Source organism: Grus americana, chromosome 16 (genome assembly GCF_028858705.1).
Source record: "Grus americana isolate bGruAme1 chromosome 16, bGruAme1.mat, whole genome shotgun sequence".
Lineage (NCBI taxonomy): Eukaryota > Metazoa > Chordata > Aves > Gruiformes > Gruidae > Grus > Grus americana.
In genome coordinates, this window is record NC_072867.1 from 13,263,470 (window position 1) to 13,286,696 (window position 23,227).

At 47.8% G+C, this 23,227-nt stretch overlaps 1 protein-coding gene, 1 long non-coding RNA gene and 5 other non-coding genes across 7 annotated transcripts; 5 read left to right on the forward strand and 2 right to left on the reverse strand.

The window, feature by feature from the left end:
* Nucleotides 1–49: 49 nt before the first annotated feature.
* Nucleotides 50–17,579, forward strand: DHX37 (DEAH-box helicase 37). The gene is made up of 27 exons (XM_054843838.1): nucleotides 50–432; nucleotides 1,173–1,342; nucleotides 2,464–2,576; nucleotides 3,318–3,645; nucleotides 4,361–4,509; nucleotides 5,269–5,361; nucleotides 5,854–5,950; nucleotides 6,339–6,452; nucleotides 6,895–6,996; nucleotides 7,497–7,611; nucleotides 7,987–8,082; nucleotides 8,693–8,769; nucleotides 9,519–9,657; nucleotides 9,916–9,992; nucleotides 10,572–10,804; nucleotides 11,145–11,256; nucleotides 11,852–11,958; nucleotides 12,329–12,517; nucleotides 12,642–12,766; nucleotides 13,038–13,154; nucleotides 13,279–13,451; nucleotides 13,847–13,961; nucleotides 14,380–14,517; nucleotides 14,871–14,965; nucleotides 15,425–15,498; nucleotides 16,411–16,508; nucleotides 17,177–17,579. The coding sequence occupies exons 1-27, from the start codon at nucleotides 327–329 to the stop codon at nucleotides 17,257–17,259; spliced, it is 3,435 nt and encodes a 1,144-aa protein (XP_054699813.1). The 5' UTR covers nucleotides 50–326; the 3' UTR covers nucleotides 17,260–17,579.
* LOC129213564 (uncharacterized) lies at nucleotides 11,094–23,198 on the reverse strand. Its single transcript, XR_008579468.1, has 4 exons — nucleotides 23,117–23,198; nucleotides 21,467–21,548; nucleotides 17,857–17,975; nucleotides 11,094–11,226 (listed from the first exon to the last, which is right to left on the reverse strand). It is a non-coding gene; the product is annotated as an uncharacterized LOC129213564 (long non-coding RNA).
* On the reverse strand, nucleotides 19,085–19,156 carry TRNAA-UGC (transfer RNA alanine (anticodon UGC)). The gene has a single exon. It is a non-coding gene; the product is annotated as a tRNA-Ala (tRNA).
* Nucleotides 19,364–19,435, forward strand: TRNAD-GUC (transfer RNA aspartic acid (anticodon GUC)). Its single transcript has one exon. It is a non-coding gene; the product is annotated as a tRNA-Asp (tRNA).
* TRNAF-GAA (transfer RNA phenylalanine (anticodon GAA)) lies at nucleotides 19,825–19,897 on the forward strand. The gene has a single exon. It is a non-coding gene; the product is annotated as a tRNA-Phe (tRNA).
* Nucleotides 20,140–20,211, forward strand: TRNAD-GUC (transfer RNA aspartic acid (anticodon GUC)). Its single transcript has one exon. It is a non-coding gene; the product is annotated as a tRNA-Asp (tRNA).
* On the forward strand, nucleotides 20,614–20,685 carry TRNAA-UGC (transfer RNA alanine (anticodon UGC)). The gene has a single exon. It is a non-coding gene; the product is annotated as a tRNA-Ala (tRNA).
* Nucleotides 23,199–23,227: the final 29 nt, after the last annotated feature.

Genomic DNA, 23,227 nt, shown 5'->3' on the forward strand with positions numbered 1-23,227 from the left:
GACTTCCATCTGAGACTCCGCTTTGCCGGGCGCCTCCCGGGAGGGGCGTTCTGGCGCCCGGGCCCCGACGGGCTTGGCAAACAGCCGGGAGGCAGCGGCGGAGCCCCCCGGGCAGCCCTGCAGCCCTGCACCCCGCGGCGGCAGCTCCCTGCCCGGGCCGTTCCCGCGGGGCTCCCGCCGCCGGAGCCGAACCCCGCGCCTGCGCACGCTGCCCCGCCCCTTTCTCGCGAGACCTGGCGGCGCCCGGAAGCGGCGGCCGCAGGGACCCGCACGTGTGGCCGGGCCGGGCCGGGCCGGGCCGCTCCGCTCCCGCCGCCGCCGCCGCCATGGGCCGGGCGCGCCGCAGGCACAACTGGAAGGCGCGGCTGCCGCAGGGCTCCGTGCAGCCCCCGCCCGCCGCCGAGCCGCTGGAGCTGCCGCTGGAGCTGGGAGGTGCGGTGGGCCCCGGCCCGGACGGCGTGTTGGGACCGCTCGGCCCGGCGCGTCTCGCCTCTTCGCGGGCGTTACGTTCGCTATTGCAAACGCGGGCTGGTAACGGTGGTAGAGTGGCTGTAGAGGTGCTGAGATGAGAACTGTTGGCGTGTCTTAGCCTTTCATTGCAAGCGCTGGCGTTTAAAAGTTTATTCTGGGCTTCGCATTAATTGCTCTATTCAAGCAATCACTGCAGTTGAGCAAATCTTTATGAAAGCAATTATTGAAAATATTTTTACGTTTAACGTTTGCATTCTCAAATGTTATTTTTTTAAAAAAAAATCACGTTTATTATACTATTTTTATCACTGAAACTTTAGCAAATACGGGGGTTTAGTATTAAAAACCGCTGGTGTGTGGGAGAGGCGGGAGGCCGCAGGGTCACCCCAGGTCACCCCAGGCACCCCTGTGGCCTGACCCTGGGGAATTAAATAAAAATTAAATTAAAAAAGCAAGAATTTCATAGTATTGTTACGTAAGTCAAGGAAAATTACCCTCAGGGCCAGAAGCAAGCGCAGGGTTATCGAGCCCCCAGTTTCATGGTCTTTTGCCCTTGCCGATGATGTGGGACTATTTTTTGGCCAGGGGTGAGGGTTGTGTTTGTTTAAAACAGCTAAATCTGGTATGGTTTGCGATAAGGCTGTTAGCATGCTGAAAATAACCCTCCTGGCACAGGGGAATAATCGAACACATGCTTTCAGATGAAGCAACGCTGAAGGGAATTGATGGAAGTAATGCCCTGGTCCTGCCAGCAAAAAAAGCCAAGAAGAAAAAAATAGCATGTGTTGTGCAACAACAGAAGAAACCCCTAAGCAAGAAACAGAAGAAAAACCTGCAGAGAGTTTTAGAGCAGAAGGAAAAGAAGCAACAGGTACGTTGCTGCTGGCTGGTAACTCCGGCTTTGTGACTTCTGTTACAGTGAGAACTTAATGGCAGCGTATGGGAAGGGTTGATGTTATAAGCAGCTGTCGAGGTTTCCCTTGCGCTGCGACGCTGTCAATCCCCAGTACGCGACGCGATTGCGCTGCTGGCGTCAAAAACCAGAGGTGGAGCGATCGTTCTGCAGAGTGGTGTTGGGATGTGAAGTGTCCGGGGCCTCTCAAGGACGTGCAGATGCTGAAGCTGAAGAGTTTATCTTACAATGGCATTAGCTGTCCCTTCGCTGGGCGTTTTGGCCAGAACGTGCCACCACCCATGGCCTCGTGAGTGTAACTCCGTGGGGAAACGCATTCCCCTCCCTCTCAGTGGCTCAGGTGTTGCAGGAACGCACCGTTTCTGGGTCCTGGTTCGTTTCTGGGTCCTGGTTCCCATTTTCTCTTTGACCCTGACCGAACAGATGAGTGCAGTACATCACTAGCAGAGTAAATGACATTATATTTTAAAAGCACCCTTACAGATTGTATGAGAAGCTTTGTCCCGCTGCAAAATGCAAAGCTTGATGCACCCCTAACTCCGCTACTGCTGGCACTTCTGAAAGAGTTATTTCCAGCTCTTGTGTAGTTTCTCTATGCAAATAGAGCTTTTCTGTCTTTGTAAAAGCTTTCCAGGCAAAATTCCTGTTCATTTTAGTGCCTGAATAATGGCTCAGATGAATGAACTCTATTTTTGGAGGTAATTTTAAACTGTGGCTGTCTGACCTCTGGCCTGCTCCGTGTCCCATGTGAGGGAGTTGAAGGGAACCTTCCATCGCTCCAGCCCTCGCTCCAGCATTTTAGTTCGAATCCATTTTCGTTGCTGTTGTTTGAAGGATGCAGCTGAGCTTTTCATTGCGGCGATGAAGGATCAGGGCCACATTTCTGGTTTTGCTGTAATGCAGGGCTGAAATCCTCATCGGGGAGGACTCACCATGCAGCAGCAGCAACATCTTTGCAACTTCACAGCGAGATTTGCCAGAGCACACCCTTTAAAACTCAAGCAGAAACCCTGAAATTAAATTCTTTCCTTGTGAAAATAAGCACTAATTTGTTCGGGGTTTTTTTTTTCCCCAAATAGCGAGCTGAGTTGCTGAGCAAGCTGAACGAGGTCCAAGCTTCTGAGGCAGAAATGAAACTTCTGTATACTACTTCCAAACTGGGCATTGGGGAGCGCCTGTATCAGGCTAAAAGGTAAAGCATTATTTGGAAAGAACCATTCTAATTTATCGCTGTGGTTGAAAACTTGGCAACCTTCTTAGCTTTTTTTGCTCGATTTATTTATTTTTTTCTTCTTACTGCATACAGGTTCTTCAGAATAGATTGATTTAAATAATTTTCTATTTTTAGCTGATAATATTGTTGTTTTCTTGTTTGACTGACATCTTGAGATGATGTTATTTAAAATAACTTGGTCTTCCCTTTCATAAGGAATGAAGTAGGTGACAATTACATCTGCATACTCTTACACATTATGCTAAACTACATAATTGGTGGATAAACGTTTACTTTTTTTGTTGTATTGGAAAACATCGACTGATGCAGTCCTTAGTTACTGGATTTATCAAGAGCTGCATTTGGCAGAAGCTGAAATAAATTAAACTACAAAGATGTCTTCTAAAGAAATTAATAAATAGCAGTATAGAGCGTGCTTAGATGTGAATCCAGCAATCAGGATTTTCCTAGCAGAGCTGTGAAAACCTCCAAGAATGGAGATCCTTGGAGAGCTGGGTTAACCCCTCTGGGTGACCTGTTCTGGCGCTGCACTTCACCCAAGGGGTGGAAGTTTTCCCTGTTTTAGTAAAACCTGGGTTCAGGCTCAGGCGGTCACTTCCGATGATGAGACTTTTGTGGTTTGTGTGGAAGACGTGTATGGCTTGAGGACCTGGAGAACATTGGCCCAAACGTAGTTCACGTGTTGATGTTCTGTTCTAGGATGATACAGGAGCCAGGGACTGCTGTACCTGAAAAGATCAGGAGCGTCGGCGGTGCAAACAGGAGAAGACGCAGCTCAGATTCAGAATCAGAGCCTGAGGAGGAACCCAGTAGCTCTGAGGAGGAGAAGGAAGAGCAGATACAAGAAACTGAAAAGTCTTCAGCGAGTGATTTGAATACTGCGGATAAGCCGGAGGAGGGCGTGAAGGCAGCAGAGGCTGACCAACAGCCGGCCGGTCCGAGTGCGCCCGTTTGCCAGACAGCCTCCGCCAAACCGCCTTGCAAGCCCGCGGTTTTCATTCCGGTGGACAGGTCTCCTGAGATTCAGGTGAGGCTCTGTGCACAGTGAAGTGCTTGTTGAGGGGTTGAGGATTATGGTATCGTCCATCAAATTAGGTCACTGCAGACGCTGCAGCGTTATCTTTTGTCTCTCGCCAACACTGCCTGGCAGCAGTGTCCACGTAGGGTCCTCGGTCTGGCAGGTTGTCCGCATACGTTTCTGAGCTTTAAGTCTGTCTAGGCTAGCAGAAGGAAAATTAGTTTTGGTTTAGGATATAAGCATTTGTCTCTACTTTAAAATAGAGAATCTATTAGCAGTCTTTTGTCGTTCTTCCCTGGAAAATCTTGTGAAGTCACTTTTAGCTCTCCATTATGCTGTATCTTATGCAGGATAGTTTCATTCCGTTTGCTGTAGGTAGGGCGTTCTGTAGAAACGGAAAAAGCTCTGTGTGCATCTGAACGGACGAGACAGAGTTGTGAAAGGAGTTTTTGCTTGGAGTGCTGTATTAATAAACTCAAGGGACTGTGAAGTTTCACAAATAAAAGTGCAGGGCTTGCCAGCTGCTTTCTGGGAAGCTGTTGGGATGACTCTAGTTCTTGGATGTGCTGGTGAGATATTAGCCGGTTTAGAGCTTCCAAGCCACAAAGCTTGCAGAATTCCTTTCCGTGGGCTGAGGTAGGTAACTGTTTTCAGTCCTGGGGAAAACCAAAAGGGAGCGAGAGACAAAACAGCGCAAGTAAAATGTGTGTTTTGTATTATTTAGGAAGCAAGACTAAAGCTTCCAATCCTAGCTGAAGAGCAAGTAATCATGGAGGCCATTAGTGAGAATCCCATTGTCATCATCTGCGGAGAGACGGGAAGCGGTAAAACCACCCAAGTCCCGCAGTTTCTCTATGAAGCTGGCTATGCCAGGTATGAGTCGCCTTTTATATGCAGCAAATGTAATTAGAAAAATTCAAGCTGAGCTCAGTCACTTGTGATTTTGTTTCTTTTCTTTTGATATGGCTGAACTGAACCCGGTCTTTTCTGTGCAGTGGTAGTGGCCATGCTGAATGGGCTTTTACGAAATCTGAAGGGAGTAAGACCGACTGTAAAAGTCTGTCCATGTAAGCAATCTTTTGAAACCTCTATGGTAAAAGTTTTCTTCAAAGTCACCGGCCTGTTTTTCAGAGAGGGGCTTTATTGCCTGCCCATCTCACATATTTTAACAGAGGTTTGTTTTTACCTTTGCAAGAAAATGTCCATACTTCTAAAAAAAAAAATTCTTGAAAATAGCTGTGGCTCATCTGGCGCTATTGGTAACGTTTCTAAGCTCAGGCACCTCCTAAGATGCTCCTTGCGAGCTGCAGCAGGGTACATCCAGCTTCTGTGCTGCTGCCCCAGCCTGAGTTTCTTCTCTGAAGTGGACCCTGTGGCCAAAGGGGTGTCCAGGGGGGCTGGAGTCCAGTGAACTGGAATTACGGAGACAACGTTTGGGGAAAAAATTCTTGTGATACATGCATTTTAGATCAATACACATAGATGGGCGATTCCAAAGTGATACTATTGTGTAAGTGATAACTACTTAATTCAGAGTCACTGTGCAGAAATCCTGTTGTCATCTTTCTACATGTTTCTCTCTTTAAAACAAACAGCCAAACAACCCTTCCTTTTCTTTCCTTCCCTCTTTAGTTCCAGCGGCACAATTGGGATCACTGAGCCTCGGCGTGTGGCTGCAGTGTCCATGTCCCAGCGGGTCGCTAAGGAAATGAACTTGTCGCACAGGTGAGAAAAAAACCCGAGACCTCGCTAGGAGGATAACGCTCAGGTGCTCTGTGTACCTGATGGACTGAAATTGAGACTCGCGCATTGCTTGTTCCATCTCTGGCAAAGAACAGTGGGAAGGTTACTTATAAACTCATCTGTGGGGGTTGTCTATAAAAAAACCCCAAACATATGCAGATTTGTTGCTACTAATGGTTGTAAGTTACTTATCAGAGAGAAAAGTAACTTGGTGGAGTGTGGGAAGTGGTCTTAGTTTGTCTCCATATGAGAAAGTGTCCCATAATGGTGAAATAATTCAAGGTGAAATTGCTGTATAACCCAGCTTCTGGCGGTTTGTGCACACTAGGCTCTGGGAGCTGTCGCTGTGCTTTGTGTCTTGGCTTGGCGTCAGGTCTTAATTTCGTTAGGCTGAAGGCTGCCTCCTGGTCTGAACATGAATTTTCTGTTTTTCCCCATGCTTTTTCTTGTGGCCGCCCTGGTATTGCCTCACAGAGTGGTTTCATATCAGATCCGATATGAAGGCAATGTTACAGATGAAACACAAATCAAGTTCATGACAGATGGTGTGCTGCTGAAAGAAATTCAGAAGGTAAGTTGCTATCCTTGGTGTTACAAAAAAGACAGTATTTTGTTTTGTATAGCTAGAAAGAGAGGCCAGTTGCTTTGCGTGGATTTCTTGCCAACCTTTCAAAGCAAAATCCCTTTCAGCACCAGAGATGTATTTCATCTCAACCCTTTATTTCCTGCCCAAGCTGGAATGGTAGATTATCTCGCTGTGTAAAATGAGAGCGAGGAAGAGAGTCTGGGGGAGCAGGCTGCTTCGTGTAGGGTAAACGCATTAAACTCCGCTCATATATGTGGGAGAGACTACAGCCATGAGGATGGCGGGGGTCAGTGTTTGTGCAGCCATAGGTTGTCTTGACTTAAAGATGGTTTTGGGTGAGGCTTCGTGTGGTGAAATCACTGTCTCTTCTCAGGACTTTCTGCTTTCGAAGTACAGAGTCGTTATTATCGATGAAGCCCACGAAAGGAGTATGTACACGGATATCTTGATAGGCCTCTTGTCTCGCATTGTGCCCCTTCGTGAAAAGGTAAGAGAAGCAGAATTTCTGTGTTAGGTGCAGGTGTGCTGGGAAGGGGGATGTTAGGCATGAGGAGGCTCTGCGTGACAGAAATCTGTCAGAAACCGTGAAGTAACGCTCAGATAACGTGTTTATCTTTCTGTATGATCGAAGAAGCACAGAGCCTACAAAAAGGGGGAAAATAGTACATATTTATACACGTGGAGTGGTTTACAGGCAGGTCGCTGTCAGCATCAGGATTGCTAGCGTGGGGTTTTGTGTATTTTAAGACACATTGCATTTGAAGCTGCGCGTGTCCTGTCGCTTGACACAGTGCTCTTGGTGTCTTAGATTTGGAGCGCTTTGGCGCAGAAACTTGTATCCAGTCCTGCTAATAGCTCCGGGTTCGTGTGCTGCGTAGCTTACCTGCGCATGCTGTCAGGCAGAGAATAACACGATTGTGTCCCTGCAGAAGGGGCTGCCGCTGAAGCTGATCGTCATGTCGGCTACCCTTCGCGTTGAAGATTTCACCGATAACAACAGGCTGTTTTCTGTTACGCCTCCTGTTATTCAGGTATCGTTCTCCTCACTGGGATTTGCGTCAGATGTGATGGCTCAAATACAGTGAAGGTTTCCTTTATAAAATTCATTTTACAATAGGGGCACTCTAATCTTTCCAGTTGGTGCTGATATCAATTTAAAATAGTTATTTTGTTTAGACTGTTGTTTCTTTTGGGACTTGGTGTTTTTCTTTCCACTTTTATCAGAAAACTGCCCAAGTAGAATCTGGTTATCTTGAAAAACTGTAAGTTACAGTTCCGGAGAACTAGGAAAACTCAATCCGAGTTGATGGTCTGAAAGAGAAAAAAGTGTTGGTTTCTAGCTAGGTTTTGTGGTGTTCAGGGTAGATGACACTGATAACTGCTGTGGGTCTGGTGTTGTGTAGGTTACCAAAAAAAAGAGCTGAACAGAAATACAGGGTGAGCTTTTCTAGTTCTCCCGTGAAAGCTGTAATGATTGTGCTGGAGTTACGACAGCAAACAATCCCTTTTTTTTTTGGTATTTCCTCTCTAGGTAGATGCAAGGCAATTCCCTGTAACCATTCATTTTAACAAGAAAACCCCCCTAGATGACTATAGTGGGGAGTGCTTCAGAAAGGTGTGTAAAATCCATCGAATGTTGCCCCCAGGTAAGGTCACTGCCAAGAACCTCTCAAATTCTTTACACTTAGCATGTCTAAAGTTTTCTGGGTTGATTTTTTGGGGAGGTTTTGTTTTGGGGTGAGGTGGTGTGGGGCTTTTTTTGTAAGTTGAACATTCGACTGCAGTGATGTATTGTGTGCTCTTATGTGGAAGGGTTTTCTTGTGAAAATTACCCTTCAATTAAGTCGTAGTTACATGAGCATGCTTCTCGAGGGAGTAGTAGAAGACAGATGCAGTCAAACACCCTCTTCCTCCTTGTTACTTCACAGTATGTTCAACCTATCTTTTATCAAGAATGAGATCTGAAGCTTTCCAAGGTGAAATACCTGTGCTGAGGTTGAGAGTGATTTCTTCTCTTGCAGGTGGGATTTTGGTGTTTTTAACAGGCCAGGCAGAAGTTCACTCTCTCTGTAGAAGGCTAAGGAAAGCCTTTCCATTCAAAAAAACCAACTCTGCAGGTAATGCTCTAGAATAAAGGACTGTTAAACTTTGAATTTATCTCACTGAGAATTGAGCTTGCTTTACACCTAAAAAATAAAAGCTTTTATTTAAAAAACCCCAAAAAACAAGGGTTGGGGAAAGGGCTCAGTGTGAATGATTTTGCTGACTGTTAAGTTTGTGCTGGTTGTGGTTTGTGTTTGGGGAAAAGGTTTATGGGTACGATGCCTTCCAGTTCCTCAGCATCCGTTGCATCTCTTCACTTACTCTGTTGGTTGTGAATTAAACTGGAAACGCTGCTGCTTATTGGAGGCTATTTTTTTAGGATAGTGGAATTTCCCAAGATGACTTTAGAAAGTTAGTTAAATTCTAATATAGCTCAGCTAATCGTCTCCGAAACCTCAGGGTATACAGTGCTGCTGCCGATCCTCTGTGTGGTTCCTAAATGGAATGATAACGTTAAACTTGTGCGTCATCCCTGCGCCCTCTGCCTTCAGTGGGCCTGTTTGCTTCTCTCATACCATGACACTTTTTGAGTCCTCAAAAATACGGGAATGGGACCAGACTCTCCCCACTACCTTTTCTAAGAGGAAAGCATGCGCAGCTAACAGTAATTCCATGTTTTATTAGGAGGAGATGATGACAAAGAAGAATCCGTGGAAGAAATCAGAAAATTTAAGAAATCGAGGAAGCGGAAGAAAGTTATGGTAATGTGTGATGGCTAGAATTCCTCCAAGAGACAGGGAGGAGCAGGTACCTCCCTGCAAAACAGTACTTGTGTGTAGCTGTGTTTCTCAGCAGGCTGTTCTAGACTTGCATGAAGCCTTGTAGCCTACACGTGTCCCCTTCCGGAAATGCAGGAATACTGCCAACACTGGTAACTGCTGCATTACGAGCAGCAGAGTGCTAAAATGCATCCCTGGATATTATGGGTAGGAGATTGATTTCAGCTGAGTACTGACCATTAAAACTTTAATGGAAGGAGTTCCAGACTTGCTGGCTCCAGAGCTGCTCCTTAGCTCGCTGTTTGTTACCCAAAATTGGGACTGATCTTTGTCGAAGGGTAGCATTTGGCTTCCGCCCAAATCCTACATGCGCTTTGTTAGCAGGAGATCCTGATGTTATAGATATACTGTCCGCTGACATTGGATCCTGGTAGCTAAAAGGGCCTGAATTAAAGAAATTTTACCCTTTCTCACTATCTTCCAAGTGAAGAAGCTTGGCTCGGCACAAGATGCTGTTTAAAATATGTGGGTTATTTTCCTCTGACTCTCGCTGTTACCAAATGCCGAACCTCAGCCTTGAAATACAAATGAAATCTCTCAATCCTGCTGCCACCTTCAGGTCAACAAATGTTTGGACTAAGTGCTCAGCTTTGCTTTCAAAGCAATAAAAAGTCCTGTTTGTGTGTCCCCCCGCCTTAATGCTCTGTGGTCGTCTTTCCTGTCTTTCTCAGACACTCCCCAAAATCGATCTGGACAATTACTCTGTTGTACCAGTGGATGAAGGAGATGAAGACAGAGACGCTGAAACTGATGATGATATTGCAGGGTCTGATATCGACCTTGATTTAGGAGATGGAGACTCAGAAGAAGGTTTGGCACTTATGAAAAAAAGATTCTCTATCTCCTGTCACCTGTGAAATGGGACATAAGCTAGTTGTCCTTTGCTGAACTGGTGTGATAGCGCATCAGACCTGTGTCATGGGAAAGCTATTAAGATTTTCCAGCTTCAGCTTTGTACCAAATACTTTGCTGGTTTTAAATGCAGAGGTGTTTGTGAAGACATTGTTGGGGCTAAGCCTGGAAGTTGACTTACCGTGTTTTTAAGAATATTGGTTTGTTTCTTCACAGATGAGAAACCAGATTCGTCCCTTCCGCTTTATGTGCTCCCGCTCTATTCTTTGCTAGCACCAGAGAAGCAAGCAAAGGTAAAGGATTTATTGTCACAATGAGTAAATGATCCTTATAGATATGTGCCATTGTTGTCTGAAGTCACATGTGCTTTGTGAGTTAAAATTTCCATCTTGGACTATCCATCCGTGGGCAGGCTTGAATGGCCCAGTGGGCAAGTTGGGATGGGATCGGAGCAAGCCTGGCTTGGGCTGGGATCTCCCTAATGTGCCCCTTCAGCAGGTTGGGAGAGATGACAGGTGGCAGTCCTGCGGCATGTTAAAATTAGTCACGGCCACGTCAGGATCCCGCAGCCAACAGGCAGTTCGTACAAATACTTGCATTCCCTCTTGGGCTTCGAAGGTGGCAGCAGTATGTCTAAATGAGTCTCGACACTGGTGTCTGCTCCACCAGGGGCCCCTGTGGATGTTTCTGAGGCATTAACTGAGCTGGATAGAGAGCTCCAGAGCTGGAGACAGAGAGTTAAGTCTTTGGTCTCACTCCTGGGTTTTGCCTGCAGTGCCATATGCGTTGTCATCCCTTTGCAACCCATCCAAGTTGACTGTCTTTTTTCCGTTGTTGGCAATGCCGTTCAGGTGTCCATCTGTCTCTTGTAGGTATTCAGGTCTCCTCCTTCTGGCACGAGACTCTGCGTTGTAGCCACCAACGTGGCTGAAACATCGCTTACCATCCCAGGCATCAAATACGTGGTTGACTGTGGAAAGGTGAAGAAACGCTTCTACGACAAAATTACTGGGGTTTCGTCTTTCAGAGTCACTTGGATATCTCAAGCTTCAGCTAACCAGCGGGCAGGTCGGGCTGGCCGGACGGAACCAGGGCACTGTTACAGGTTAGCTACCTGCCGCGGAGAGGGTTAGGAGAAACAAAACCTGAACGAGTTTCAGTGTGAATTTGACAGCTTCCCTTTGACTGGTGATGTTGGTTTGGCTTCTTAGGGGGCTTTCTCTTGCTGAAAACCCTTATTTTGGTGGCCAGATTAGCATGGGTTCCACTCCAAGCCAAGCCAGCTTTTTGTGAACAGGCGGTATGCCCCAACCATGTAAATAATTACATGGTTATGTAAATAGTACCCACAGCTGACTTTTTTTAAATCCCTTAACATTTTTTCATGCATATCTTTTGAGTTAAGATTTCTTTTAAGTCTCTAAGCAGCATTTCTGATCCACTAGGTTATACTCTTCAGCAGTCTTCATGGACTTTGAGAAATTTTCTGCTCCAGAAATAACAAAGCGACCGGTAGAAGACTTGATTCTGCAAATGAAGGCATTAAATATAGAAAAGGTGAGGTGTAAATTGGCTTTGTACTACTGCGCTCATTAAAGTGGTTGCCCCTAGGAGCCAGAAACAAACACAAATCTCTTTTATTGTCATTGCTTGAGGCTGTGCCTTGTCTTAGAAATTAGGATCCCAGGACTTGATTTTGGTTCTGCAAACTGCAGAAGCTGGTATAAATTCCACCAGGCCTTAACAGACATGTTTGTTCAGGTAATAAGAGGTTTTTTATACTCTTAATAGTAAAAAAAATCCCTGTCCAAACCAGGGTTGTGTTTTGGAGATACTTGAGCGCTTTCAGAAAGCACAATACTCAAAAGTTAGACCTTAAAGCAGCCAGCCCTAGGCGGTGCCTGGAGTCAGTGGCAGCTAAGGGTGACGCTGGTATTCCTGTTTCCTAATGTTTTTGTTCTGAGCGTTTCCTCCCATTATACGTTCTTTCCTCTTGCTCCTGGCAAACATCCTAAATGTTTTTCTTTGGTCTGTGTAACCAGTGGGGAGGGTTTCACACCCTTCCAGGACTTCTTACTGCCTTCAGACTCTGTTTTGCAACGGGAATGGTGTTGGTGATGTACTGAGCGGCATTTTCCCTTGGTGTCCATAGGTAATCAACTTCCCATTCCCAACACCACCTCCAACAGAAGCTCTTGCAGCAGCTGAGGAGTTGCTGATAGCCCTGGGTGCCTTGAAGGAACCTCCTGTGACGGGAAGGTAATGTCTGTGGTCCCCCACAATTTCCTCTCAGCACCAGGTATCGAGGCAGTGGGCACTGCTGTCCTCCCACCTGCTTTTCCATCTCGACCCTGGCATCCGAGGGTGCGCTTTCGTACAGAGACGGGCATCGTTTTAACAGTCTCTGGTTCACCTGCGTTTGTTTTGCCAGCCCTCAGTGCATGTGGGCAGGGAAAAACTGCTGGGAGCTGCATGAGGAAGAAGAATCTTTCCCCCCAACCTTTGGGACCAGCATGTAACAAAACCTGAGAAAACACATCAAAATAACCAGGCTGCCAAAACCAGAAACACAAACTTGTTCTAATGCAGAAGTTACTTCATTACAAAGATTTTTCTCTTCCTCCCCCAGGCTGAAGGAGCAGCTGGCAGCCAAGCTGAGTTGCCCTATTAGTCCCCTGGGCAGAATAATGGCCACCTTTCCTGTAGCCCCCCGCTATGCGAAGATGTTGGCGTTAAGCAGGCAGCACAACTGCCTGCCGTACACCATTACCATAGTGTCTGCAATGACCGTCCGGGAGCTTTTTGAAGAGTTTGACAGGTGAGTGAGCCTGACATCCTATTTACAGGATGCATCACCTTGTCACAGCTGACGCCTCTGTTACTTGGAGGCCTCTCTGCGTGTAAGCACAATACTCATTTATGCTGTTTTGTGTTTCTTTTAGCCCCGCAGTAAGTGAGGAAGAGACGGCGAAGCTGAAGGGGAGGAAAGCAAGGCTTTTACAGATGCAAAGGATCTGGGCTGGACAGGGGCCGATGCAGAAGCTGGGAGACCTCATGGTGATGTTAGGTATCACAGACAACGATTTCCCTGTACTCTTAACTTCCATTCTGTTCTCCCCGTCACCCTGAGCTCTCAGCTTTACACAACCTCGTGCTGTAGGGCTACGTCCAGCAGCATATTTTCTAGTTTGTTCTCTGAGCAGCCTGCCGGTGTCCCAGGCTAACGATGAGTGGGAACTGTGATATGCACATGTCGATCGTGACAGTACTGTCCCACAGTTGGTTTAATTAGAACTGTTGGGCTGAGTCGTTTTCTCTATCTGACTCTTCACTTCCAGGAGCAGTGGGGGCCTGTGAATACGCTGGGTGTACCCGTAAATTCTGTGAAGAAAATGGGATCCGATACAAAGCCATGCTGGAAGTCAGGCGCTTGAGGGGGCAGCTGACAACAGCAGGTGAGTGGGTTTTGAGAGGAATTGCTGTGTTTATTCTCTTTCCAGGGGTGACAAATCAACTGGGCTGTTTGTTGCAACCTTTTCTTTTCTGTTGAATCTTAACTCACCGTTTTTTTCCCCACAGTGAACTCAGTCTGCACTGATACTGGCCTCTATGTTGATCCAAAGATGAAGCCCCCAACAGAAGCTCAGGCAACTTACTTGAGACAGATTGTGCTGGCAGGGCTGGGGGATCATGTTGCCCGCAGGGTTCAGGCAGAAGAGCTTCTGGATGAAAAGTGGAAAAATGCCTACAAGGTAAACAGCTTGATTTGACTAAATTCCTCTTCCCTGTCTGTGCTGCAGAAAGGCAGTCCTGTGCAAAGCCTGGGCTTCTGGCTGGCATTTGGGCCGCACGTGCTGGCTTTCTACAACTTCTCTCCGTAGTACTTAAGTTTCCAGTGTTGCAATTTCCCAGTCCTCACGTAGGAATTGTTATAAAAGAGCTAAGTAGCAGCATTATTCCATCTTGCAAAGTGCTTGATGTCTCCAGAGAAGGTGAAGCAGAAAATTATGGGGTTATTAAAAGCCTCCTTCGCTTGAGGAAACCATATAAATGCACATCTGAGAGAGACTGAAATTAGATGCCATCAAGAAATTGGATTGCCAGTAACTCATCGTACTCTGCTTCCATCTTCTGTGCTTTCCTACAGACTGCTCTCCTGGACGACCCCGTGTTCATCCATCCAAGCTCAGTCCTCTTCAAGCAGCTCCCAGAGTTTGTTGTGTACCAAGAAATTGTTGAGACGACAAAACTGTACATGAAAGGTGAGACTGCTGTGGTCCCTACTTGTTCTGCAGGAGTTCAGAAGTGCCTCAGCACAACATTTCCCTTGCTGCGGTGACTGAGCGCTCTCCTTACAGAGTGGTCGTGTCTCCTGAGATTTGGATCCTTATACTTTCTAGATCTGGACCAGGGGAAAATTGGCCTGGTTTATTCTTCCTCTAGCAGAATGCGCTGGAGCAAAGCTCAGCTTCTGAAATAGCTGCTCTGCACCAGCCCTGTCAGCAGCACCTACCTATGGCCGGTCTCCCAACAAAAGAATGTACAGTTGACTTGAGAAATGAGATACAAGTAAATCTGTAGAGATGAGATCCTGACCGTGTGCTTTACTCGTGGGACTGCTTGCGAGCAGCAGCTCCTGGCAGTAAGCCTGCATTCAGGTGTGTGTTTTCCCTTCCTAAGGTGTGTCCGCAGTCGAACCCGAGTGGATTCCAGCCCTGTTGCCACCGTACTGCCACTTTGGGAAGCCTCTGGAAAATCCTCCTCCATCTTACTGCCCCGAAACAGGCCGAATTCGCTGTCACAGGCCAAGTGTCTTCTGTAAGTGTCTTGAAAAGTGTCACTCAGTAGTTTTATCCGAGAGCTGCTCTATAGTTACTGTTAACGCTGCTTTTAACAAGACCCAGCAGACCCGAAAGGTCGAGCTTTGGACTGTTCAAAGAGCTTAACAGCAGTTTGAGTAGCTCCATGGGATTCGTAGCATTTCCGTATCAGCATCTTCCCATTGGCATGGGCATTCTATGGCCATCTGCGCTCCCCCTGTGAAGGAGCAAGGCTGGGTGGGTGCTGGCAGGATCCTCCACTTCTCTTAGCACCTGTGTTGTCACATCTCCCTTGGAAATGTCCCCTCCTCTTCAAGCATTTAGGAGACTCGGTGTGATCTTTCTTTCCAGATCGAGTTAGCTGGCAGCTCCCTGCTGTGGAAGTTGATTACCCAGAAGGTATTGATCGCTACAAATACTTTGCACGGTTCCTGCTTGAAGGAAAGGTGAGCGTGTTCCAGCTGCGTTACTTCCTTGATGTTATCAGTAAGTTTTTAGCCAAGTTTTTGGAGGAGATGAGCTTTGTGGCTTCTTTGTGTGCGTGCGCATTCCTCATGACTTGCTGGTGGCTGGAGGAGTTTGCTGCAGTTGGTGGGGTGGGAAAGATATCTTTAAAATACAAAACAGCATGAAAATCAGCATTTGGGTGAAAGAGACCCCCAAATTTAAGTCCTGGGTTTTTTGCAAAGGAGAAAAGGTATAGCTCATGTCTTTGTCCATTCTGAGATAAAAGTCATCTAGCAAGCCGCTCAGGACAAGATTGGTGTGGAGACGTGGATTGGAGAGAGATGGTAATAGAGGGTATGGGATGGAAATCTATAGGAGTCCAAGTTCATTGGTGATTGTCTCCACAGAACAATAAATTTACCTTGTTCATTATATACTCCTTGTAACAAATCTTCCAGGTCATTGAAAAGTTGAGTCCTTATAGCCGGTGTCTGCTGTCCAGCCCCCTCATAATGCTGAAGACGTGGTCCAAGTAAGTTTAGTTCGTTATCTCCACTGAGGACTTTTAACTTCCTTTTAAATTAAAAAAAATTCAATGCTGGGAAGGGTGTTCTAGATAGTGATCTTGGCTGTGGCTGCAGGGAGAGGAAAATGAGTTTTCTTACCAAGAAAAATTGTGTCTCAAGAGAATTGGGCAATTGTAAGGGCAGTAATGGAAGAATACATGCAACCTGCTGGTCACACTGACCTCTGCGGGCTGCTGCTTACAAATAAATTGCTCACACGTGTAAGGAACTGTCAGATGAGCACTACTACTTTCCTTGCTTTTCTTTGCAGTTTGGCTAATTATCCTGTCTTTATTTCTTTTCAAAAACAAGTTTCCAGCAGACCTTGTTTTTCTTGTGGTTTTGATTACATTCGTAGAACTGCGACCCTCAAAAGGACTGTCAGTTATTGCTTCCCTCGCTATCCCCCCGATGTCCTCTCTTGTTTACCAAAACAAGCTTTCTCTGAGGCTTCTAGGAGTTTTCATGGAGTTGATAGATGCAAGGATTTTGAAAATCTTTGTTAAAAGTCACTGATGTTATCTGAGGGTCCTACAATTACAAAGTGTTTCCCTGTTTTAGTCAATTCAGAGTTCAGCAGGGGACCTAGGGATTCCTTTTTGCTTTACTGCATGCTGTGCAGCTGCATGGCAGACAACTTCACGCTGTCAGCAACAAGAGCAACCTGCTGCTGGGTCTAACAACAAAAAGTTGTGGCAGGGGGAGGAAACTACTTCTAGTGAACTTTCCTGAGCCAGTGGCCTGTCTCTGTATCCAGAGGTCATGTGTTTCTACATCTATATTTTAGCCTTTTAAAAATACGAAGAGTAAGCTGAATGCTGTAACACTTTGCTAATGAACATTGTTTTATTGCACCGTTTTATTTTGGACTGATTTAGACTTCAGCCCAGGACAGAAGCCCTCCTGCAGGCTCTAGTTGCAGAAAATTGTGACAATCGCGATGCTTTACTGGCTGCATGGAAGAAAAATCCTAAATGTAAGTGTCCTGCTTGCTTAATTATTAGTCATATCAGTGCAGACTTTGCAGTACCTCAACCACAGTTGGCATTTTGAATTATAATTTTAAAAATGGACAGTTTCACTTGATACACTCCAAATATTTCCTGTTTTCTTACCAGAAAAAATAATGCTCTGTGTTTGGTTCTTGTGAAGGACTGGAGTTTCCTGTACTTCAGAAAGCAACATTTCTTTGAATTTTAAGGGTTTTTTTTTTCTGTAGTTCTAATCACAGTTAAAATGTTCGGTTTGGGCTTTTGAAAAAATAGACTACAATGATACTGTCAGTGCATACAGGAAAAATTCTTTGCCAGGTAAACCGGATTTTGTGCGCTATTAGGGTACCAGTTTGTCACAGTTCTTTATAGAAGCAGCAGCAAAGTATATAAAAAAAAAAATCCTCCGAGTGAGATTGCAGCAATAGCTTTCACAGTAATTCTCCCATACTTGATACTTTTATAGCTGCCTGCAGGTGTCCAGGCTCCAGCACCGTGATGGAAAGCTGGTCCTTGCTCTCAGCCGGAGAGGTGCCCTCGTTCCCCAGCCTGCCTGCGAGCAGCCTGACGCCACAGGACCTCATCTTACCAGCAAAACCGCTCCGGTCCCTCGCTCCCATACCCCTCTGATCACTCCTCTCTTCCGTTCCAGATTTGCTCGCAGCCTATTGTCAGTGGATCCCTGAAGCTATGCATGATGACCTAGCCAAGGAGTGGCCACCGGTAGCACTGTGAAGTGCCTGGCTCTGTTCTCAATGGACTCCTCTTCTCCAAGGTGTTTGGAGAGCTTGGGTTTCCTTGGAAATCTGATGACACAGATGGACTTGCTAACTGTTAGTGATACCTTTTTGTAAGTGAACTGGGTGTTACTCTGTTTTCTAGGAAGCCGCCTGTGTTCCCAGAAGCCCTACCAGTTGTTGTGCTGGTATTTTGTAATATTAATATTTGGATAATTTTATCCATTGTATTTTACAGATTTTTTTTTTTTAATCTGAAATTTCTCTTTGGACTATATTAGTCATATGGACTATAATAAATATGTATAGTTCTTGGTTTGGATGGGAGAAATGTTTTCTATGTGGGATGCTGCACTAACAGCAGAATTTCAGACCTTTGTGGACCCTTCCTCATGTGTGACTGCGGATCCAAAGGCAGACTGAACCTTTGGTCTTCGTCGTGGGTTGACCCTGGCCAGCAGCTCAGCAGGACAGGAAGTGCAAAGTGAGAAAATTTGTGGGTTGAGATAAAGATAGTTTAATTAGTGAAGGGAAGAAGATGAAGAAGGTGGAAAAAAGCCAAAGAATCCAAAGGTAATCCCTTGCCACTTCTCACATGGTAACAGTTGGTATCCAAGCATGACATTGTACGGCACAGACCGTCCCTTCGGCCAGCTCAGGTCAGTTGTCCTGGTTGTGCCTCCTCCCAGTGTCTTGCCCGCCTCCAGCCGACACCTGGGGGAAGCAGAGAAGGGAAAAAAGAGAAAGCCTTGATGCTGTGCAAGCACTGCTCAGCCACAGCCAAAATACCGGTGTGTTACCAACACTGGTTTAGTCACAGATCAAAACACAGCAGTACGTGGGCTGTTATCAAGAAATGAACTTCAGCCCAGCCAGACCCAGTACAGTCCTAATATTTCTTTTCCTGCTACTCTGGGAATTTGCCATGAGTTCAGATTATCCATTAATCTTGCTTTCAATATTTTTTTTTCAAATCTCATACCTTGCTCGCTGCTGCAAACGCTCTGATCTCCTGGTGCCCTTGCTCTGCCAGTACTGTTTTGGACAGCCTGGTGCTCCTGAGCCACCCTGCCTTTCATGGGCTGGAGCACTTTTGGGAATGCAGCAGCTTTTAAGAAACGGGGCAGACTTTAACCACACCATCTGCTAATTTTGCAGCAAGAAATATTGGTAGTCCTGGAAGAAAACGTATGGCTTGAGTTTACCTTTCCTTTCACCTAATCTTTTTCCTCCTCGGTAAATACTGAGCTCACGCTGTGTTAATTTGCTGTTGGTTCTACCACCGCAACGTGAGAAGGTGCGGGCAGGGACCCTCCTGCCCCCACGCTCTGGAGGAAGCTGGTGCAACCCGAGCACAGAAAATGCTGGAATTCCTGCACCCGCTGCTCCCACGTGCTGCAGGGGCTGCAGGCCAGGACACAAATAAGTGTTAAAAATATCTAATGCTGATGAAACATTAGCTTTTGGGTTTGAGTAAGAAGGGAGAATACCCTGTTGTAGCTGCGTGTTATAATGTAAATGCTGCAATGCCATAGTGTTTAGTAATAACCGCAGGCAGGAGGGTGCTGTGAGCTCTTGGTTGGGCTCCTTTCTCAAGCAAGAATTGCAGCAGAAGTTTGCAAACTGTTTTGTGCTCGTGGAAGGGAGCGAAAAAAAGGAAAGTATCGAGCCTATTTACAAAATACAAAACTGAAATTAGGGCTGCTTCAGGAAACTGGATAAGAGAAAGCAGAACAACCGCCTTGGCAGGAAACTCACCCTTCCCCCGAAGCGGGGGAAGAAAGGGAAAAGAAAGAAGAAGAAGAGAAAGAAAGAAAAAAAAGTGGAGATGCCGGGGATTGAACCCGGGGCCTCATACATGCAAAGCATGCGCTCTACCACTGAGCTACATCCCCTCGCTGTTTTCGCTCTGCACACGGCACATGTACAGCGTCCAGCGCGCCGCCCGTCAGACTCAGCGGCGGGATCGCTCCGCTCCGGGCCGGCAGCAGCTGCGGGAGCGGCGCGGAGGCTGCGCGGCCGCTGTGTCCGTGCGGGCTCCGCGCTGCGGAAGGCGGCCGCGTCCTTATAGTGGAAGGCGGGAAAAACGACTTGCGTGCCCGTCCTCGTTAGTATAGTGGTGAGTATCCCCGCCTGTCACGCGGGAGACCGGGGTTCGATTCCCCGACGGGGAGGTCGCATATTTTGGCCCTGGTTGCGGTTTTCCCGCGTCGGGGTGGAGCGGCGGGCACGGGTGGCCGCGTCACCCTCCGTGGGGGCAGCCTGTGAGGTCGCAAAGTAAAGCGGGCCGAGCTGTTTTTTGATGCCCGGAGAGGGGGGGATCGGGTTCCGCCGCTCCTCCCAGCGTGCCTTCTGCTGGGAGCGCCCCGCCGCCGCTGCTGGGGGTTGCTTGGGACCCAGCCCCGCCCTGCGGGGTATTGGAAAGCAGCGCGACCCAGGAACCGGGCGGTGCCGCCGCGTGGGTGAACCCCGGGTGGGGAGGGCGGGCAACAGCCGGGGCCATGGGCACCCACGGGTCCGCTGGGCGGGGTCGTATCCGCGGCCAATGTGGGGGTTTTCAGGCGCCGAAATAGCTCAGTTGGGAGAGCGTTAGACTGAAGATCTAAAGGTCCCTGGTTCGATCCCGGGTTTCGGCAAAACACTTTTTCCATCACCCTACGGGCGACGACGGGTCCTTTTGCCGCCGAGCGGAGCGGGGCCAGGTCTGCGGTCCCTGCGCCGGGCGAGGGGCAGCTGCCGCGGGTGTCACCGCAGACGCTGACACATGTGCGGATTTTGCGGCAGGAACCGTTTCCCTGCGGGGGCGGCTGCGGTAAAGCCCTTCTGCCCGACGGGTGCTCCGGTATGGCCGGACCCGCCCAGCTAAACTAAGAAGCCGTCCTCGTTAGTATAGTGGTGAGTATCCCCGCCTGTCACGCGGGAGACCGGGGTTCGATTCCCCGACGGGGAGGTTGCATTTTTTCTTTTGTTGTTTTTTAAAGTTACTTTTTCTTCTGGCACGGATTTTTCTAATTTCTGAAGGATTAAAAAAAAAAAGCCAAAACAAACAAAACCAAACACCACAGTTTTGTGCGTGCGAACCCCGAGTGTTCCCGTACTTCTAAGAGCTGTCTGAAGTCCACACGTAGCTTCGCGCACTGCCGCCCTGCGCTCACAGCCCGATGCCGGGGCAGGGACGCACACGGCTGCCCGTGTCTCCTCACTGCGTGGCGGGGCGCTGCCCTCCATTCCCCGCATACACCGCTGCGCTGCTTTCCCCCATCAGTCCCGTCAAAGGAGAGCGGGCGGGCGGGGAGCGCGGCCCGGCCGGGCACGGACCTGGCCGGCAGGCAGGGCGCCCAGCGCGGGGCACGGGGATGTAGCTCAGCGGTAGAGCGCATGCTTTGCATGTATGAGGCCCCGGGTTCAATCCCCGGCATCTCCAGCAGAGCCTTGCTCTTTTCATTTTTTCCTCCCTGATGTATTTTATCCAGGGTTAAACAATAGAAAACTGCACCATGAACGTGCTGCCCAGGAAGGCCCACGGTGGCAGTTTCCCAGTGGCATAAAATGGCTTTTTTTTGTTGTTGTTGCTTGGACTATGCAAACATGCAAGATTCTCATGTGTCTCTGGGTATTTCAACAGCACATCCAGCTCGCTCTGGTAGGGGAGACCTGACTAGCAACAGATGGAAAATTACATTTCCTGCCAGAGCAGTTAAAATGCTCCTTGTGCTATTTATTTACTGGTGTTCTTCTAGTTGTTATAACTAGCTGTTATTTTGTGCCAAATGTTTGGCTACAGCACTGCTAAGTGTGAACATCCCTGTTGTAAACAGCTCCCTGGACAAGATCTCTCTGGGCAGCTGTACTTCTGGAACGTACCCTGCACATGAATACAAGGAAGAGACGGTTCCTGCCCCAGAGAGTTTGAAGTAATATGCATGAAGTGTCAGACTTTTGGGGATGGAAAAATCAGTATTTGTTGGTATAACAGGTCGTGGTCTGTTAGGACCAACAGACTACTATTCACCAAGCTTGTCTTGAAATCATAGCAAGGGGTACAACTACACAGTGTAGGAGAAACACGGAGTGGCTTTGTTCACAGAAAGCCCCTCCCTGCTGAGGAAAGCGCTGTTCTGCAAACCAGCCAGACTTATTTAATCACTGCGTTGCAGTAGGACCTAACATCTGCCTTGCCGTGCGAATATAACACAAATCTGAACCTTTAGGAATGCGCTGCTCCACTGTTCGATTCAGACATCAGTTACAAACTCACTCAGGATGCTCAGCAGTTGGCTGCCCACCCTAAACAGACAAAGAACAGCACTCTATCATCTTAATTTCTTCCCATTGCAAAACTCCATCGTGTCATGAAACACATTGCCACATGCCTTTTCAACTATTTTCAGACCAGTCCTGAATGTAACTAAAAGAATAAGCTTAGCATTCTTACTCACTTTCAGATGAGGAAAGACCTAAATCTGAAAGGCTATTCCCATCTTTTATGTTTGTACAACTCCAAACGCACATGATTCTAACCTGAAACAAAACCAAAAGACTTTTGTGGATTTTTTTCCCCCACCTAAATGACCCGGGTATTTGAGATTATTATCACTATTACTCTTGCCATGGTGAGTTTTAACACAAACTTAATGCACCAGTGGTAGAGAAGCTCCCCAGAGGATTCTCCTCCTGTAAAAGCTCCATGTGTCAGACAAACGCAGGCCGGTTTCCTCAAACCAATCACAAAGCTGTTGCTAGGCCTCTGCTCCCTTCCTACTGGCATGCAGCCCTCGGTGTTATCTGTGTCCTTTTGGTAGGCAGCGGTTTTCCCTGGGTGCAGGCAAACGCAGGATCGTGTAGGCGGATTGAACCGAATGGCATCTCATGAATCTTGCAAACAAAGCCCCATTTTGTTCTCAGCTATGCCCTTGAATCGCTCTAGAGCTTGATTAGGATGGCACAGGAGCCAGCAGAGTGCAAGAGATCTACTAGAAGGTGCTCTGCGAGGCATTATTATTATTATATTTATATTTCTGATTGATTTTACCCCAGTGGGAAGTCCTTAGTCCCGAGTTATAAACTCCATTGTACCTGAGATGCATACTCCACTTTATGTGTGCATATATATATATATACTCACCGATTGTATCTCAGGCAGACTGATGCCTACAGAACTCAGATCTCTTTGTCCATCAGGCCTTTTTCATCCCTTACTTCACCTCTCCCCTCTCTGGGCTGCCTGCTCCCTGTCCCCTGGCAGGAGCCTCCTGCAGCCTCCCTGCCTTGGTGCGGTCTCTGCCCTTCAGGCTGCTCTGGCGGGCATCCCAGCATCATTACAGTGGCTGGACACCGACATGTTTTCCCCGTGCCTCGTTCCACAGGCCATGGTGGCACAAACCTGCCTGCAGGCTCCACCTGTGCCAGGCCCAGTGGGTTTGTACCTGCTCACACCAGTCCTGAGCAGGGGAAACCACGCTCCCCCGCTGCTTCTCTCCCTCTAGCGTGCTGAAACACATCAGAGGCTTCTTAAATAGAAATACACGTTTTCCTTGGGACTAAGACAACGGTCCCTCTCCCTGCAGGCACCTCAGAGCCTGCCTCCCGGTGAGGCCCGCAGGCAGAGCTGCCCCTCACCCTGCCCCGGGAAGAAAATCAAGGAGGCGCTTTTGAAACTGACGCAACTGTAGGGCTTTAAATCCCTGAATAAAACGTAAGACTCTGACAAGAACCTGTAGCCACGGAGGAGTCTCCAAAAGTCAAAGGGCTCGGCTCCCCAAGGCACCGCAGCACACACCTCCCCCCGCCCGGGCCCCGGCCCCACTCCGGCGGTTCCACACCAGGTTTTTCCCCACGCTCCTTTGCGCACTTACTACCGCCTCCCGCTCGCCAGCCTGGGTCGAATCACCTCGCGAGCGCTGACTCCTCCGCGATGCCGGGCCTCGTTTCCTTCCCCCCCACGCAGTAGAGCTGTGACGGGCGCC